Consider the following 18,036-nt stretch of genomic DNA (forward strand, 5'->3'; position numbering starts at 1 on the left):
ATTAGCAGGGGGCAGTAAAGTACAAACTTTTCTCTTTGATTGGTGCAGAGCAAATAGTGCCTCAGAGCTACTGTACTGACAAATTGGGGTTCATGCCTTGGAAAACCCAGAATGTAAAGTGGAAAATTTGGAGAGAATTCACTTTGTTTTTATTTATTTTTTAATTTCTTTGACTTAAAAAATCAGTGTTGTCTTTTATAGAATTCTTAAATGATTTTGTTTTCTTTGTTTTTATGGTTTTCATTTTACATTAACTTCTGTTGTTATGTTTGAAGTGGCTTTCACACATGTTTTTCTGAAGTAACGCATCTTTGTTATTCTTAGTTTTTCTGAGCTGTCAAAGAAACATCATCTTAAATTTAACTGAGAAGACATTTGAAACCATATACTCGTAAATTCAGTTGGAAGCCTAGTCAAGTCCAACCGAGTGGGTAATATATTGCCTCCTGCAGCTTTAAAACCAGCTCTGGTTTAAAAATGCTGTTTAAATCTCCGTGAGTGCGTGATTCATGGCAGGCGGAAAGTGACACTTAAAAGATGAGAAGAAGCACTTTTTGGCGTGGACCGGGGGCATGCATCACGGTGGAAGCCCTCTCCTGTGTTCATTTAGCCTAATGCCTGCGAGCAGCTCCCATAAATCACACTGCTATCTCCTGATACGGACGTGGCTTCAAAGCTCAGAGGTTCTCCTAAAAGCTCTTTGATTACACAGTGCACAGTGAGTTTGGGCCAGGCCATCTCCTCCCTCCTGCTCTGATAGATGAGACCTGTGGTTTGAGCTGGGCAGTGAGGTACTTCACTTCTCCTCAGGCAAAGAAAAGATGTTTCCACAAGTAAGAGGCTTTTTAAAAGCTCGTTCACTATTAATATAAGGTTAAATGTTTCATACCACAAACTAGAACTGTTAGTAGAATTTTCTCAGCAGGAGGAACTACAGAAATGTAACACAATTATTTCCCTTCACACTTAAAGAAACACTAGGGAACTTATCTGTCGGGGGTTCACTACACATTTATCTCTGAAGGGATTGTTGCATTGCCTGGAATGTCCTTCAGTATGACGTTAAACTAATCTATCTCCATGAAGATAAGCAGGTGGCGCAAAGTTACAAGTCAGATCTGTGGGAACGTGACTCCACTCACAGAATTAATATTATTTAAGGTACTTTTGAGCAATAAAATCACAGGTCATTGAATAAACGATGGATATGTGTCTAATTCCATACTGTGAAAACCAATAGCAGATGCACGGAAACAAGCAAGTGACGATCCTGTACCTTTAAGGATAGTTTGTGCCTTAGCTCTAAATGATCTACGGCCTTGTCTTCATGTATGTATTTTTAGCAGCTCCTCAAGCTCTTATCTGTCCACTGTAAAACACAGTGATAACTCATTAACTCAAAGCTGCTGGGTTTAATACAACTGATTTTTCCTAAAACAAGTCCAAGATGGCTCTCCTGCTCTTTGTTTCTTTTGTGTACAGTGCTCAGGCCGAGGGTGACTGACCATAGAAAGCAGCTTTTCAATCAGCGGTGTGTCTCACATTTCCAGGAGGTCTTTAAACACATCGTAATCACAGAGTAAACCTGTCTGAGTGAGCTTTCCGCACAATGTCTCCGGACTCCCAACAATCTCTTTTCCTTTTTGACTTTTACGGTCGGAGAGAATATTTGTGGCCTGGACTGTTACATCCTGTGTCTTTGTGGAAATCCGATATTTGAGATGAGGAGGGTTGGGGCATTAGGGAGTGAAGAGTCCATCCAGGGGCAAATCGACTGGAACATATTTTGAACTCGAGCTGATTTGTTAGGTACATGACAGCACATAGAGAGGGCCGCTGGAGACTGAATGCTTGGGGAACTGGTGTAGAGGGAAGTGCTTTAGTTGTGATTCTTGACCTCCCCTGAGGTTAGGTCAATTGTGTCTGTGTTCTGATGATAATCATTATGTCAGTTGGTGACATTTTGTACATTATTTAGCAAAACAGTTGGGAAGAAAATGACACTGCTGTTCAAAGCCTTACATAGACATAATTCTGCCCAAACCAATAGTGTGGCACATCATATACAGGATACTAGTATTAGCTGGGGAAACTACTTTAGTGCTTGGGTTTTTGTCCATAGTTTTTGCACTGGTATTGCTGTGTTTTGTGTCATACCGTCCCAATGTGTCTGACAGGACTGGATCAGCTGTTGCTCCGTCAGTGACACTGAGTAGAGTAATGAGCGCTCGTCAGTGTAACTTCCTTCCACTGATGGTTTGATTTGTGGCACGGTTCAGAGAAGCTGCCAGACACACATTAAGATTAATGACAAATCAGTCAGTAAAGCTGCCACTGCGCTTCATTATTGCCACGCAGTTAACGGGCCAGCGTTGAAGTGTTTCCATGGCGACGGCCAAATGGCAGCGCCGCTTCAACAAATGGAGGTAAAGAAGCTCTTTGGAAGTAGCGGAGGGGGTGCTATTTTGGCAATAGGCGGCAGTGGCTCACGCTGCTTAAGCACCTCATTTGAGACCTCAGCTGCCATTTAATCTACTCCGGAGATGGCATCTCTTCAAAGGTGTTTGTGATATTTCAGAGGATTGTCACTTCCATGGAGAGATGGGAGATGCTGTAATGGGGAAGAAATGGCCAATCTGTGAGCAAAGCAAGCATGCACCAGAGCTGATATGCTTTTTGTTCCAGCCAAACCCCCTTTAAAGTCTGTTCAGCTTGTTCTTAAAGGGTAGGGCTGGTGTCGCTGCTGAAAGGACAGGCAAACAAAGAGACTGTAATGGTTTGGTGGTGTACAGTATTGGTTAATGGGATCATATGATATGCAGCGCTCCGTCTCTCATAATGTCTTCATGATAAACTCTGCTATAGACACCATAGAGTAAGATGAGTCTGTTCTTCTAGAAAGATTTCAAGACATGACCCAATTTCTTTATGATGAAGTTAAGGAACAAAACACAACATAAGCCGAACTCGAAAACTAAGCTGTTTAAGATGGTGAGAAAGTAAAACTCAGGCTTGCTTGTACTTGCCCAGTATTACCAATTGAAAGCCATTTTTATGATGAGGTAGTATACGGTGATTTAGTTGGATTATAGTCACACTGAACTTGACCCTCTTTAAACTTGATTAATTCCAAACTAACACCACACATCCCCCCACATCTGGTTAGGCAGAGGCGGGCTTCTCATTCCGACAACTGTAAGTGTGTGGAAGTAGACAATGAAGTGTTAACAGTGGAAGTGTATCTGGTTTCCCTGGAGAAAAAGAGCGTTCTGTTAGCCAGATTGGCGACAGCGTAAGCCCCTCGCGGTGTACTCTGGCTCAGATTGATGCCTTAATGATTGGGCCAACATGTTAGCCTCTGGCCATCTCCTGGGCTCTCTGGTGAAGCCTTTTAACTGTGCGCGTCCTCCGCTCGGGCCTAATTTGCGGCTTGTGTGCACATACCACATAAGTCAAGTCACAGCTCTGACCCCTGCACAAGCGGCTGCTGGGAGAAGCCTCAGAAGCTGCGGCGCATTCCTCCGCTCTTTGCTGTGGCCAGGATCCTGCGAGCCTCCAAGCACCAGAATGCCACCAGTGCATTTCCTGTGCACGTGTGGGTGTTGTGAGAAGTGCGGTGACATCATCCCAACACCAGGCCCAAGCCCAAGCCCAAGCATGCCTTTTCATTCAACAGTGGAAAGATGAGTTTGAAGTGTGTGAGAGCTCAACCTGGAGTCAGCATATTTTGTTTCCTGCTTTTCATAAAAATCTACGGGCAGCCAAATTTGAATCACTATGATTGCACGATTTATCCACTCAATATTTATTTAAGAATTGAGACTGATGTTTTGCTTAAATCTCTTTTAATATGTGTCCAATTGATTCAAGTTCAGAGAAAAGTTGGCTCACCATACACAAGCCTGTTATGACTTTACTCTGCTTTTTTAAAGGTTGGGTCTCAACTTGTTCTGGTTGGGCTTGTAAGTTAGTGGCCTCAGGACTACAGGCTACAAATGTTTAATTTGATGGCACATTGTTAAAAGATAAGACTTTGTGGGTTAGGGTTATGTTTAACAGTATACAGCACTTAAGTTTATGGATGCCTTCATGTAAAGCTCCATGCTACTTTTGTGGTTTCTATTTCACATTAATTGCACTTTCTTCTAGTGCCTCCTTTTATTTGCACATAGGTAGTAGGACTGGGTATCATTCAGAAGTTGCTGATATAATACATACCTCGATACATAAGCCACGATACGATACATATCTCGATACAGTGCACTCGATATAATATATTTCAAATTGATTCGATATGGTTCAATAAAAAATAAAGGCTAAACCATGGCTGTGATACTAAAAGTCTTTCTTAAACCACTTCTTGTGCAAAGTGAATATGAAACACAAACATTTTACTCAGTGAAAATGTCAAATGTGTTACATAAACGAGTTTCCTTCCTCAAAACAAACAACAAAACTGTAGCACTGTAACAAAATAGTTTAGGAAAATACACTAAAAAATACCCTTGCGATATATCAATACAGCAAGCCCACGATATCGATACTGTATCATCACATTAAACAATACGATATATCGATATTTAAAAATTTTTTTGCACACCCCTAAAAGGTAGGGATAGATGTTATGCCCAATACTTCTTTTCAAGCGTTCTTTCTTCACCAAAATGGCATATCATTACAGATCAGATAAAGATTCAGTTTTGATCGTCATATTGCCCATCTCTGCACACAGGCTTTACTTTTCTATTGTCTGTTTATGATGTATTCAACAGGCAACAGAAAGTCCTTCTATATTCAGAAAAATGACATAATTATATAGTACATGTTAAAAGTTTCCATAGCAACGTTGCTGCAGCTAAAATGACTTGAGAAATACTGTTACAGACAACTGGCATACTACAAATGCATTTTATATAAACTGTGTTTTTAGCAGATCAAGTACTTTATTCCTATTTCGTGTATTATCTTAAAATGCAGTTTTGTTGGTGAGTATTGTGAAACAAACAAAATAACAACATGCATTGATTTTTGACATTTTGTACATGATGATTTCTCAGTGGAGAGCTAAGGAACCCAGACCCCTCACACTGTGCCCAATCTCTACTGTCTGGCCCAAATCAAAGACCAGCAGGAATTTACCCATAATTGTTTTACAATTCTTCAGAAATCATACCTCCTCGTATTAGCACAGCACAAAGACTGCAGCAGCGGGTCTAAGGGCTGCTGGCACTGGCATGAAAAGAGTTGGAAAGGGGAGGGGGTCCGATCCAACCAAATAACAGGAACTGGGCTGTAAATGCCTGCTCTCCCTCGGTCTAGTCTAGTCAATGAAAGAGGTTAGAGGAAGTGGTTTATTGAAGCATGCTTTATATGGGCCGTCTGCTGCCGCTCTTTCACTTTTCTCTCACTTGGCCCTGTCGTAAAACATTTGTCTTCCTCTTCCACCACCAACCACTTTTACCTCCACCAATCACCTCCAGACACTGATGGGTATTGCATTCTGCTAAAGTACAACATGAAAACCCCATCATTAATTTTTTTATCTTCAAATAAGAGTTCTAAATTGTATTTTATTTCATACAGCTTGTGGTCCATTATATTCAAATTGCATTCTCTGTTTGAATAGTTGTAATGTGGTTTCAAGGTCATCTTTGGAGAAATTTGATAGAATAAGAGGCGCAGTTTCTTACATCAACAGAATTCCAATCATTGAGTCATAACCGTATTTGGAGGAATGTGTACTTGGTACTCAAAATGTGGTCTTTTCTTTGGAAATAGACAAATTGAATGTTTGAATGGCTAGAAACCTTGTAGCCTAATGGATAAATGGTTATCTAAAAAATTGAATTGTTCATTTAATCTGGTAATGGTCCTTGTGTTTTTGACTAATCATCAGCCGAAACACTAAACACTGACCAGAGTCCTGAAGAGTGACTAATATCGACCACTCCATCCTCAGGCAAAGGTCACCACTGTTCCTGTTTTCTTTTCCCACACTGTCTGTTCATTGTTTATAATCAAACCCATAAATGACAAGATGAATGTGATGGTAGCAATCAGATAGAAGAGCACACGTTTTCTCTATCAACACAATAAATATGACAGCTACTGTTAGCAGATCAATGTTAGAGAGCCTTATTCACATTACAACTCAAATGTCTTTTTATGCCTCTGAAATTGTGTAGTGATTTAATGCAACTGAGAACAAGTGTGGATCAAAGATGAAGCCTTGGGAGACACTGAATATCGCTGTAACATACCAATAAAAGTTCGAGAGGCTGAAAAACATCGAGGACAACAGACAAATGTGTGTGTGTGTCCTCCATTTATTAATGTGTAACAAGAGAGTGCACACCTGGCATAGCTCAAACAGTGACTTGCATATGGTGTTAAGCAATATGTTTTAGCAAATTGTTGACTGTTGAGAATCCAATTTAATGGCAGTCACTTTATTGGTGGTTGTTTCATGCAAATAATAAAATGGTCTTAATATGGAAATGTGGAAATGCAAAGGCACCGTGTGAACATGGATGGGAACAGAACATCTGCTGGCAGCACCACTGGCTCTTGGGATCGGGGAGGTTGATACGACTTGTTGTAAGATGATGCAGCACATGTCCAAACAGATACACATTAATGGTTCTCCGAGGATTACAAGTGCCAGTGAACATCCTGCAGTGTGAGTGGTTCGTCAGAGGACTACTTTTAAGGAGTATCCCCTGGTTCCCGACCCCACTCCTCACCTCCACTCCTCCATCCTGCTTCCATTAACTCTTGTCCCTTGTGGTGGGTGGGGCCTCAGCATCCTCTCTGGTGTGTGGGTTATTAAAGCTACTGGTAGGTTAGTACATTTAAGCATGCACTACAATCATTAATGGTTTTATATTTTATTTGAAAAATTACACTGCAAGCGTACATTTCATTTCTAAGTACTGTAATTTTCAGACTATAAGTTGCTCCGGAGTATAAGTCGCACCAGCCAAAAGTGCGAAACACATAGAATTATAAGTTGCACTTTTTGGGGGAAATTTATTTTATAAAATCAGAGACCAGGAACCAACATTTATTTTGAATGGCAAGTTATAGTAACAACAATAGAACAGAAAACAACAGGCTGTTAATGTCACATATTAAGAGTTATTTGGATAACTAGAGCATAAAAAAAACAGAACAGAATAAGTTTAAGAAACAATCCATCTCACTCCAAATCACTAAATCCATTGACTTATTCATCCTCGGTGTCACTTCTGAACAAGTCCACGACCTCCGGAGGTAAACGGAGCGACGCTTTCTCTTCTGTGTAGCTGTCGTCAGACTCCACATCAGTTCCAGTTAAAATTATTCCAGCCTTTCTGAATCCCGACAGGATGGTTTCGGTTGTCGCTGAAGTCCAGGCTTTGTCGATCCATCCAATGACTTCCAGGAAAGTTGCATGTTGCACCCACCCGGTTGGCACAAGTTTCTCACTCACTCCATACTTTCTTTCTGCTGGTCAATTACCGTTTTCGACTGCATATTTCGCTACTTGCAGCATATAATCTGCAAAATATGATTTTCTTTTTGGGCGTTATGGTGCGATCGACTGACATGATACAGACAGGACAGCAGCTCTTTCTATAGGAGACATGCACAGTTGAGCGAAGTGACTGGTACAGGACTAATAAGAGCAGCAGATACTGGCGCACAAGCCTAGAGCTTCTCACGGCTGTCAGTGTGAAAACTTTAATATATAAGTCGCACTGGAATACAAGTCACAGGACTACCCAAACCATGAAAAAAGTGTGACTTATTGTCCGAAAAATATGCTACCTGTTTTATTGCCTTCCATGGGTATCAATTATTTATGGATGCCGCATGAACTGGAGAATTTAATGCACTTTGATTAGCAATGATCTTGCAAACATGGTACCCCATACTTGACCCGGGATCAACCTTTTAACCGTGTCTGTGGCCCACCTGTTGAGCCTCTTAATCTATAGCGAGTCTGTTGCCACACTACAGCGGCTGTTTTGTGGCCATGCTCTTTAATCTCTGCCGATTAAGCTTGACCCTGCAGGTTCTAGGGTGTCATTAAGGGCAGATTAGTCCAAGTTTTTGGGGTCACCGCTGCTGCTGCTGGACAGTGACCAAAACTTCAGTGGTTGTTTTTAGAGAACTGTGTTTGGCCGTCCAGACAGCCCACCCTACAGCGCCCCTAATCACCACCCACTAATGTTAGAGAAGCTCATATCATGACCACTTAATGTTTCTGTGTCGCGCTAATGAAGAGACAACGTGACGGAGCCGGCGTCGTATGAACATGCCAACGGCCGCTCTGAGCCTTTGTTTGCTAATAAATCCTGGGGAGGTTACTCTGTCCACCCAAGACATGTTCAAGGGGGCAAGAGCCAGATTTCCCCATTGATAACACTGTACTTGGCCATGAAATATCCAAAAGGTCAGTTCACAAATGTTAAGCTGCCCCCCGTCTCTATTAAATATTATTGGCCTGTAAAATGCTGTGATATCGTTTGAAATAAAATGGACTACATTTATTTAGCATAGCAGATTCATTAAAATGTACATTTACTTAAAACTTAATCGCACAATTGTATGATATATAATACCCAGCTTTTACTACTCATGTCATAAAATTCTAGTTTATTAGAGAGACAGATTGTAAAGGCAGCCAGCATGTGTGAAAGCATGTACTATTTTCATGTTTGGACTGTATGTTAAAGCATATAGAGCTTGCACAGAGGATTTGACTGAATTTGAATAAAGGAAAATGTCTAGCACGAAGCTGATGCCATCTGCCCATTAACTTAAATCAGCCAGTAACCTCATTTCAACCACTGCACAGGAATGTCACGATCACAATATCAAATTTAAGTGTTGTACAAATTGTTACAATAATCACATTGCTAATGACCAAACCGATAATATATTTTTGCTTGTGTATTACCATCCTGCTCGATTTTGGAAAAAATCATTATCACAATTATTCAAGCAATTATGTTTTTAGTTACTCGGTGCAATTATTCAGGATTTCTCTCTTAAAGAAACCCCACTTTGTTATGAATAATTTACACAAAACTTTCAAATTGAAAATAAATATAGGCTACAAATCTGTACCTTAGAGCAGTTTTACGATGTATAAATCTTAAAATGAATAAAATATACTTTCAACATGAAATAAGGCATAGAAAAACATAACTGTATCCAAAATAAACTATATACTATATATTTCTATTAAAAAAATATCCCAAACTTTGTTAAGCTTTAAATTGTTTCAATTTTCTGAGTTTGGAGATCGTTTGACACACAAATCGAAATAGCAATCAAAATCCAATTAATTGCACAGCCTTAATTTAGTATGTAAGCAACTTAATGGAATCAAACTTTCTAAATGAAAAAGGTAGTTAAAGTGGTAGACGGATACAAAAAAAGTCACCCTAAATAGATTGAACTGAAATTACTTATTTTATTCCAAAATTGTCAAGTATTATTTTTTGGTGCTTATGGTTATAGTTTCACCTGAATTTTTTTTATTTTTTTTTATTAAGATTATGTTCAAAGTTCACATTATTGCAAGACAACAAAAAGACTAAAATATGAACTGAAAATCCAATACAAGTATTACAATTCAGAACATGTTTATAGAGGTCTAGACTGCAGGGTTATCTTGTTTTATGCAGAATAAGACTGGATATATGGAGGGTATTCATAGATCATACTTGACAGATTGCAGCCTTCACTCAAATTGCATTTTCAGTTCAATTGCGATTAATCTTGCAGCCCTAAATCCCATACATCCAGGCAGTAAAGGCATGTGATTTTTCTGTGCATGTGCTGCTTAAATGCTGCATTAGTAGTCCACTGATGTTGTGTTCTGTTTTGGTCCCTAGAAGGAGAACATAATTGAACTTTTCTTCAGAATGTGGAGTCAGCGCTTTGTGTCGCACAGCCTTTGGGCCTCATTACAAACCAGTCTGTGTTCAGAGGGGAAATACAATGTGACTGGCATTGTTCTGTGATTGGCACCTCTGTTCATACCCAGGGCACCTTTTAATGTACCCTCAGCCCCCCTGTGAAGGCATCGGGGGGAACTGGCCACAGTGTCTCACAGGTCAGTGGGTGCATTGTGTCTCAGGTCTCGAAAATGCTCCTCCAGATCATTTAACCTTTTTAACTTCAACCAAACCAATCACTTGCATTAGGTCAGCTTGACATTTGCTTGTTTTTTAAGATCATTTGAAGCTATTGAAATTAAAGTTCAGGTACAGGTACAGTTCAGTATGGATTTTTAGAGCCAATACAATTTCTGATATTTGTCTTGCTGTTGTGTGCCCATACAAATTTCAAGATTTATAAATGTTTCGCAAGGTCTACAAGTCTATCTAAAGTTCACAAATTAACTAAAATAAATGTATACAGAGGGGAAACCATTTAATTATTATCTGGGTTATTAGTTGCACGATTGTATAAACATATTAAGGTTGTCAAAATTATCGAAAATCATATACTAATCGATAGGGATGTAACAATAACCAAAATATCATGACATCGTATCGTCAGAGTTCTCACAATAATATCGTGGACCATCACAGTATGTCAAATTTACAAGTTGATGCAGCACTATCTAAAAAAAGACTACATAGACCATGATCCTTTGCTCAATTTCAGTGTGGACTACATGAAGAAATAACAGTTCTAAACACTTTTAAGTCTTGGTTCTTTGGATTAAGTCTTGTCAAGGCGTTTTAAGAGGAAAAAGTAGCATATTAACAGTTTTTTTCACAGTCTCCACAAAATATTGCAATAAATATTGTACCGTGAGATGTATATCGTGAAAATATTGTACAGAGAGATTTGGTTATTGTTACATCCCTAATCGTGAGACTCCCCACCATATCGCGAGCTTTCCCACGATATCACAATAAATATTGTACCGTGACGTTCATACTGTGACGATATCGTATCGTGAGACTTGGATATCATTACACTCCTACTCCTACTAATTGATACTAAAACTAGTATCGAAACTAGATACTAATTTGAGCACATATTAATACTAAAAAAGTTACATTCGCAGGACTGAAATGAACCTTTACTGAATAGTTTTAGAATGATCTTGAGCTGTAACAGAACAAATATCAAACCTGAACAACTGAGGGATTACACAGATGCAAGGCCATGTGGTAATATAAAAGAAAGTACAACGATAAAAGAAAAAAAAATTGATTAACTCGTTATTTGTATATGCCGTAGCTGAAGTTTCGATTTAGCTCCTGCTCGTCTTCTTTCTTAGTTTACAGAGAGCTGCTGCGGTGAATGGGGTCTTTAAGCTCTGTTGAAATTAAACTTGACCCTCTTGGACAATTAACTCTAACCCATAATATTTACTCAGCGGTATTGGGTTTTGGATGGCCTGGCCCCAGCGCTGAGCTAGCCCAGCGACCATCAATCATCTCCAAGGCTGTGGATTAGGGGTGCATGACATAAGACGTTTAAGAGGGCTAGATTTTATACTAATAATTTCGCAGTTTGCATTTGAAGATAGCTAGGGTCAGGAGGTAGCAAAGTCATTTTCTTCCCATGAGAATAATTCAGCTGCTTATCACAGTTATACAGTTTTGAACAGTCAGAAAAAGGTTAATACCGCAAATATGTTACAGTCAAATTTCAAGTTGGCAATTACTCCTAAAAAATGTAACCTAAGAGACCTCCTTTTGGTAAATAAATAGAATTGGACACGGAGAATTTTGTGTTTTTGTTGGTAGCCTCTTGCCTATCCTTCATTCATGGTTGTATTTGGCTGTATTCTCTAGAGTGAGTTGAAGGCTGCCTGACAAACAGTGCCCTTGGGGGGGGAGCACACCTGAGCTGCAGCTGACTGTTTGTTTTTTGGGCTCTCCTGGGGGACTGGAGGAATGGTTGGGCGGTCTTGGAGGTGTTGGGCGTGAGATGCTCTGTATGCTGGATGCTCGTCCTTGTTTTAGTGAGCTTTTGTTTATCGATATATTGGCAGCTGTGATGGGAATGTGTCTTAATGAGGTCTCAGGAGAATAACGCAGATTCACCTGCTCCTTAAGTCTGTGCAAGAGAAAAGGAACAAACTAATAATAAAGTGGCCCACAATTCCATATGTTAGAGTGGGGCAACAATATATTGGCTTGTACTGAGTCACAGCTCAAGTTTTGTTTTGTTTTTTCTGTAATTTCTTTTGTTAATGATGCACTTTCTCTTCCTTACAGTTTGCAAGGACCCACCTTACAAAGTGGAGGAGTCAGGATACGCTGGCTTTATCCTGCCCATCGAAGTTTACTTTAAAAACAAGGTTTGTATTCAAGCATAGACGATCTTGAATGTTCATTTATTTTAATGTTTTGCATGCAGAACCACAGTGGATATAATATTGCTTGTCCATAACCCAGCAGTTTTCTAGGACATCACGTTTATCCATAGGTTTATCTGTTTAGCGACTATTTGCCTTCAGGTTAGTCTTGTATTGGTTCTCAAATTTATCACTGTGTCTATCTTGGTGCCTATAGGAGAAGTTTCACAGTTGGTTTAATGAATGCATATAGTGAGGCTGCAGAGAATGGCACAGCTGTATATTTTAATGGGAGCTATGACATTATTCATAATGGAGTGTATTTTTAGAGTTCCTCATTGTAGCAGGAGAGAAAGGAGCAGACCTTGTACCAGCCTTTCTAAGCTCCTTCATTTTTCCACTTAAAATGCCCCTTAATGTAAAATTCTACTCATGTTTTTTTCCCTTTCATTTTGTCTTTGTTGAACTGGATTAATGCTTTTTGAAAGTACATTTCTAAATAGGTCAAGGTCACAGAGCTTCATGCATACAGAAATACTTTTTATTTTAATAATTACATGCACTTAAATGCTAATAATGGCCAAAGTAGGTCTATGAATAATGAATTATGATTACCCAACTGCCAAATGTTCAGTAGTTCAAGTCTTCAAGGATGCTTCAAAGAAAAAATAAACTTTAAAAACACAAAAATAAAATCTTGTATTAATGAATCTTGGGAAATGAATAGGCCCCCCTCATTTGCTGTTTACTAATACATGCTGACATGTGTGTGCATTGAACATTTAGTGTATTTAGTGATTTTGTATCTTCTCTATTCTGATGCTGTTTACTTTTCAGGAAGAACCCAAGAAAGTGCGCTTTGACTACGACCTATTCCTGCACCTGGAGGGCCACCCGCCTGTGAACCACCTGCGCTGCGAGAAGCTCACCTTCAACAACCCCACAGAGGAGTTCCGCCGCAAGCTGCTCAAGGCCGGAGGGGTATGTTTGCTCTGTGTGTACTGTGTGTGTGTGTACTGTGTGTGTGTGTACTGTGTGTGTGTGTACTGTGTGTGTGTACTGTGTGTGTGTACTGTGTGTGCTCCCGGGACAAGACAAAGACAAAGGTGCAATTAAAGCCCATCAAGTCACGAAGATTCACTTCTTTACTTGAGTGCAGAAGTACATGTTGTCTGATCCATGTTGCTGTTCATGATTAGAATTGGTAGAATAGGTTATACATTTTATATATATATATTTTTTTTTTTATAATTTCATAGTAGAATTCTGTTATGAGCCTTGCCCTTCCTAATGTTCATGGCAGGTATTGCGCTTTTTTGTGTAAGGCTGTAATCAAGTTCCTTTGAATGCCTCAGAGCCAAAAATTCAGTTCATTGACCTTATCCATAACTAAAAACACTTAATTTGGATGGTGGACCTTCACCAAAGTCCGTTCTAGGTCCATTCTGTCGACTCCAAACCAATAGTTAATTGTACTTTTAATACTGAGTTTGTATTTATATTACATGACAAAGAGACAGAAACTAGGAGCAACATACACTGAGGGAAACTGTTAGCTCTGCAGCAGAGCCTTGTGGATCCAAACCATCGCCTTTCTAAGGCCCAAAGAGCTTTGTTTGGCTGAGCGCACTGCAGCTGTCACCATCAGTAACGTGAATACAGACCAAATGTCATTCACTCACACTGTTGGTGTTACAAAAGGTGTAACCTATCCAGCCTTTTATCTTTTCCACTGTCCTCAGGAGCAGCTAATGGGTGTCACTGCTTTACACTTTAGGTTCTGCCTATGGAGAAGAAATGCTCCTTATTTACTTATGTACTGTTTTTGTGTCCATGAGACTAAGTCTGTCCTGCGTTGTCATAGTTTTTAAGACTAGAAACCTAATATTCCAGCCTAGTAGTATGATGGCTTTTATTTGATGGGATATGCACAGAACAGGGGAAACCTCTGGATTAATATTTATCAGGCCTGAAATGGACACGTTTACAGCACACAGTTATTATTCCCTGCCCCCTGCTCCTCCACTCTTTACAGTGTGGCCTATTGTTCCAGACAGTTGTGATAAAGTGGCATTGGTTTCCCCTCTGATGCCTCCTCAGTGTCTGCTGCAGCCAGTGCGTTGGCCCTGAGCCAGCGGTCCCCTGTAGTCAGGAGGTTTTATGACTTGAGCTAAGTGCTTTCTATTTACATTGTATGGCAGCCCTTCTCTCCATAGAAAGGGTTTCAAGTGCTGACATAGACCATGCCCTGGCTCTGTCACCTGTGGGACACCACCACTGTAGTTTAACACTGGACTCTTAACACTGTACTTTGGCTCAGGGCTGTACAAGCTTTATGACATGTTCTGTAATGGACCCATGAAGGACCCACATCTGCTGTGGAGCGTAACACTACCTCACTTTTGATTTGTTTTTTTTACCAAACCATTCACTCCAGTCCCAATTATTTGTTCAATGTGGAATCGGCTCTTTTATTCAGAAGTAAGTGTTACCATGGAGATAAATAACAAGGGTAGAGACTAAAGATATTCATCTACAGTATTTTATATCTTAACCAGTTCACTTCCATGTTTGATATCAGTGTGTCATCATAATATTGTGATGCCTGTAGTAATCGTATCTTTTTGTTTGTCTTCTGCAGCAGCGGGATCCTCACAAGAGAAGTTCAGAGGATTCAAAAGTAAGTTTTCCGTCAACTCCTTGAAGAAAAACAGAAACAAATTCAGATCCAGTTCCAAACCCAGCTGTAGCAGAGTCTCACCTCGGCTTCTCACTGAAGCAGCTGTCACCACTTTGTAATGGCCACGACATTCTCCAACAAAAACAGCCTCTGAATGTGTCTGTGCCCACACTCACTGCTCACTGCACACCAAGGATCAAGTCATTCTTCCAATTCTTACAGCTACCATGTTCATAATAGAAGTGGACTGTAGAAATGATTGCTATGATTTGTATTTGAATTCCTTTAATAAACACAAATGTGAAAGACACACCTAATGAATAGGAAGGTCATTTGTCATTCAGACAGAAGGACCTGTGTTATATCAAGACAACTTTCTTACATATTGTAAACTATAAATCTTTCTACTGGAAAAAATAGGCTTTTTCTGATAGTTGTGCCAAAACATTGGCCAAATTTCTTCTGATACTTTTCAGTTAATAGGAAAGACATGTCAAAAACAACAGGAAAAGGAGCATTACACTCCCAATCGGAAAAATGCATGTTGAAGGTGTTCAAAATGTGTTTGCTGGCTCAAATGAACACTCAAATGTTTTCCTAAACTTGTCCTCGTTCCATACACTGTCTGAACCCCACTTCCTGGCATATCACATTAATATTGAGTCGTACTTTTTCCACTGCAGTACAGACATTTTTCACCAAGCCGAGCTTGTCATAACAATCCTTCTCTCCTCTCAGGTGATGGTGATGCAGGAAGGCTCTACGTCCTTGTTCGGACAGCACCTCAAGCTGCCCACTCTCCCCAACAGCTCCCTGACCTCCTCTTCCTTCACCTCCGACCCCAAGAAGAGCAAAAGCTTCCACCCGTCAAAGGTCTTTTTCTTTTTGTTTTTCTTTCCCAGGTAGTGCCCAGAGCTAGGTAGTGGACTGCTGCTCGTGCTCGCCCCACCTTCCTGAAACTCTTCACCCCTTCAAAGTCTCCCGGCCCTAATCCTCGCATACTTGGCAGGTTCAAAGACGTCCGAAGCGATTTAAACTCCCCAGATTTTCAAAAGCATTCAACTTCAGTTCCAGCAAAAACTATATCTTGGCCGGCGTTCAGACATGAGTGCTTACTGTGAGTCCTGCTGTGAATCTCTGTCAAAGCCACTGGCCCAGAGATGTATAAGTTTAGCTTTTCCTGACCCGTCCGACCTCAATGCCAAAGAAATCCTATACAAATCTGAAGGAAAAATGAGTGAAGATCTCTCCAGCCATTATGTCCTAAATCACGCTGCGCTTCAATAACGTGCCATGTTGTTTCCATTAAGTTATTTTTAGTGGCTGAAAATGGTGTCATTTAAGAGGTAGGTTTGGAGGGGCCCGCTTCACATGGAATCCCTTTCCAGTCTAAACACTGTGTGATGAATTACCCGAGGAGCAGGGGGTCACGCACATGCACCCACTCACTCTCTACTGCAGGCTGTCGTCACTCTTGTTTATAATCAGGATAACTAATACAACTAACTGCTGTCATAAGTCTTATTCATATCTGCACACTCCCGCTCGCATGCTAAAATACTGTACAGCTCAATTTGTGAGGAAAAGTATTTATATTAGAACCATCAGCATACCGTATAAATGTATATCTTTAGGTGTCAAGGAAATATGCTGGCATTAAACAGTTCTGCGTGTTGGCTGCAGTCCTGGAGTGGTACGGAGAATCAAAACTAATGTTATATCTCATATATAACATATAATAATTCTATTTTATTAACTCGCCTGGGCACCAAGTCTAATTTTCTTACTGTATTTACTTAACAAAATTAGTGTTATACTGTTCCTCTATCATAAATCCACCATTGTAAGTGGAGAGCATGGAAATATAGGTGAAATTATATACTATACTACTACTACTACACTATATTGAAATTATACACTATATTGTTCCAACAATTCCTGAGATCAAGGATTTAAAGCCGGAATAAAGAGAATCTTAGATTTTCATCAAGGGGAAAGACACCCTTCTTCCTACAGCATCTGGGAAAAGCTTAATATACCAGTTAGCCCCGTTAGCGGTGCATTACTTATGTCACAACCAAATAGTAGCAATTGGTTAAATAAAAAAAGTACCTGCTTACCTACCTGCTTACCATCGAACAAACAAATTCTAACCCTGAGGTCAGATGGTTTCTACGAAGTGAAGTTGGCAGATGAATCAGGCTAGTAATGATATCCAAGTCTCACGATATGATATCGTCATGGTATGAACCTCACGGTACAATATTTATTGCAATATCCTGGGAAAGCTCACGATATGGTGGGGAGGCTCATGATTAGGGATGTAACAGTATCCAAATCTTTTAAGATATTTACACAATATTTTCACAATATACATCACATCTCTTAAAATGCTTTGATAAGACTTAATCCAAAGAACAAAGATGTAAAAGTGCTTATAACTGTTATTTCTTCTTGTAGTCTACACTTAAACGGAGCAAAGGATCATGGTCTATGTAGTTCCCTCTGATTTTTTTTTTTAGCTATTGCTGCACCATAACTCTTAAATTAAGCAAAGAGACTTGAAATTTGATATATTGTGATGGTCCACAATATTATTGTGAGAACTTTGATGATACGATATCACAATATTTCGATTATTGTTACATTCCTATTCACTATTTTTTGTATTGTTGGTTGAAGTTCAAGCCTGCAGCTTTATCCCCAAGTGGAGGAAGCTATGGTGTCACCCTGTTCTGATCTTCCTAAGGGTCCATAAACTGTAACTACCTACTGACGCTCTGCTGTAATGACTGGACCCCTCTGATGAGCTCGGTGCTAGTTAGACCCTGGCAGTAAACTGACTTTTTTTTTTTTTTTTTTAATGTGGGCACAGCCTTTACTGCTGTGGAAGGCATGCTAGCCTCTTAAACTGAGCCGGCAGTTTTACATCCTGCAGGTCGCAGGGTCAGCGGCTGATAAAGCAAATGAAAGAGCTGTGGAGGTGGCCGTCCGCTCTGGTAACACACACTCCTGTCTAGACGCTGTAATGGCTTTAGTG

The 18,036-nt window shown here is 39.9% G+C and overlaps 1 protein-coding gene across 5 annotated transcripts in view; it reads left to right on the forward strand.

Moving 5' to 3' along the window:
- mllt3 (MLLT3 super elongation complex subunit) overlaps nucleotides 1-18,036 on the forward strand; it is a 34,676-nt gene that overhangs the window by 5,668 nt on the left and 10,972 nt on the right. For all 5 annotated transcript variants that reach the window (XM_055156064.1, XM_020936404.2, XM_055156066.1 and 2 more), the window contains 4 exons: nucleotides 12,237-12,319; nucleotides 13,154-13,297; nucleotides 14,958-14,996; nucleotides 15,735-15,869. In XM_055156064.1, coding sequence (XP_055012039.1) covers nucleotides 12,237-12,319; nucleotides 13,154-13,297; nucleotides 14,958-14,996; nucleotides 15,735-15,869 — 401 coding nt within the window. The remainder of the gene's footprint in view (nucleotides 1-12,236; nucleotides 12,320-13,153; nucleotides 13,298-14,957; nucleotides 14,997-15,734; nucleotides 15,870-18,036) is intronic.

The sequence above is a fragment of the Boleophthalmus pectinirostris genome, unplaced genomic scaffold, assembly GCF_026225935.1.
Source record: "Boleophthalmus pectinirostris isolate CB_2022bp ecotype Guang Dong unplaced genomic scaffold, ASM2622593v1 HiC_scaffold_20, whole genome shotgun sequence".
In the NCBI taxonomy this organism is placed as follows: domain Eukaryota; kingdom Metazoa; phylum Chordata; class Actinopteri; order Gobiiformes; family Gobiidae; genus Boleophthalmus; species Boleophthalmus pectinirostris.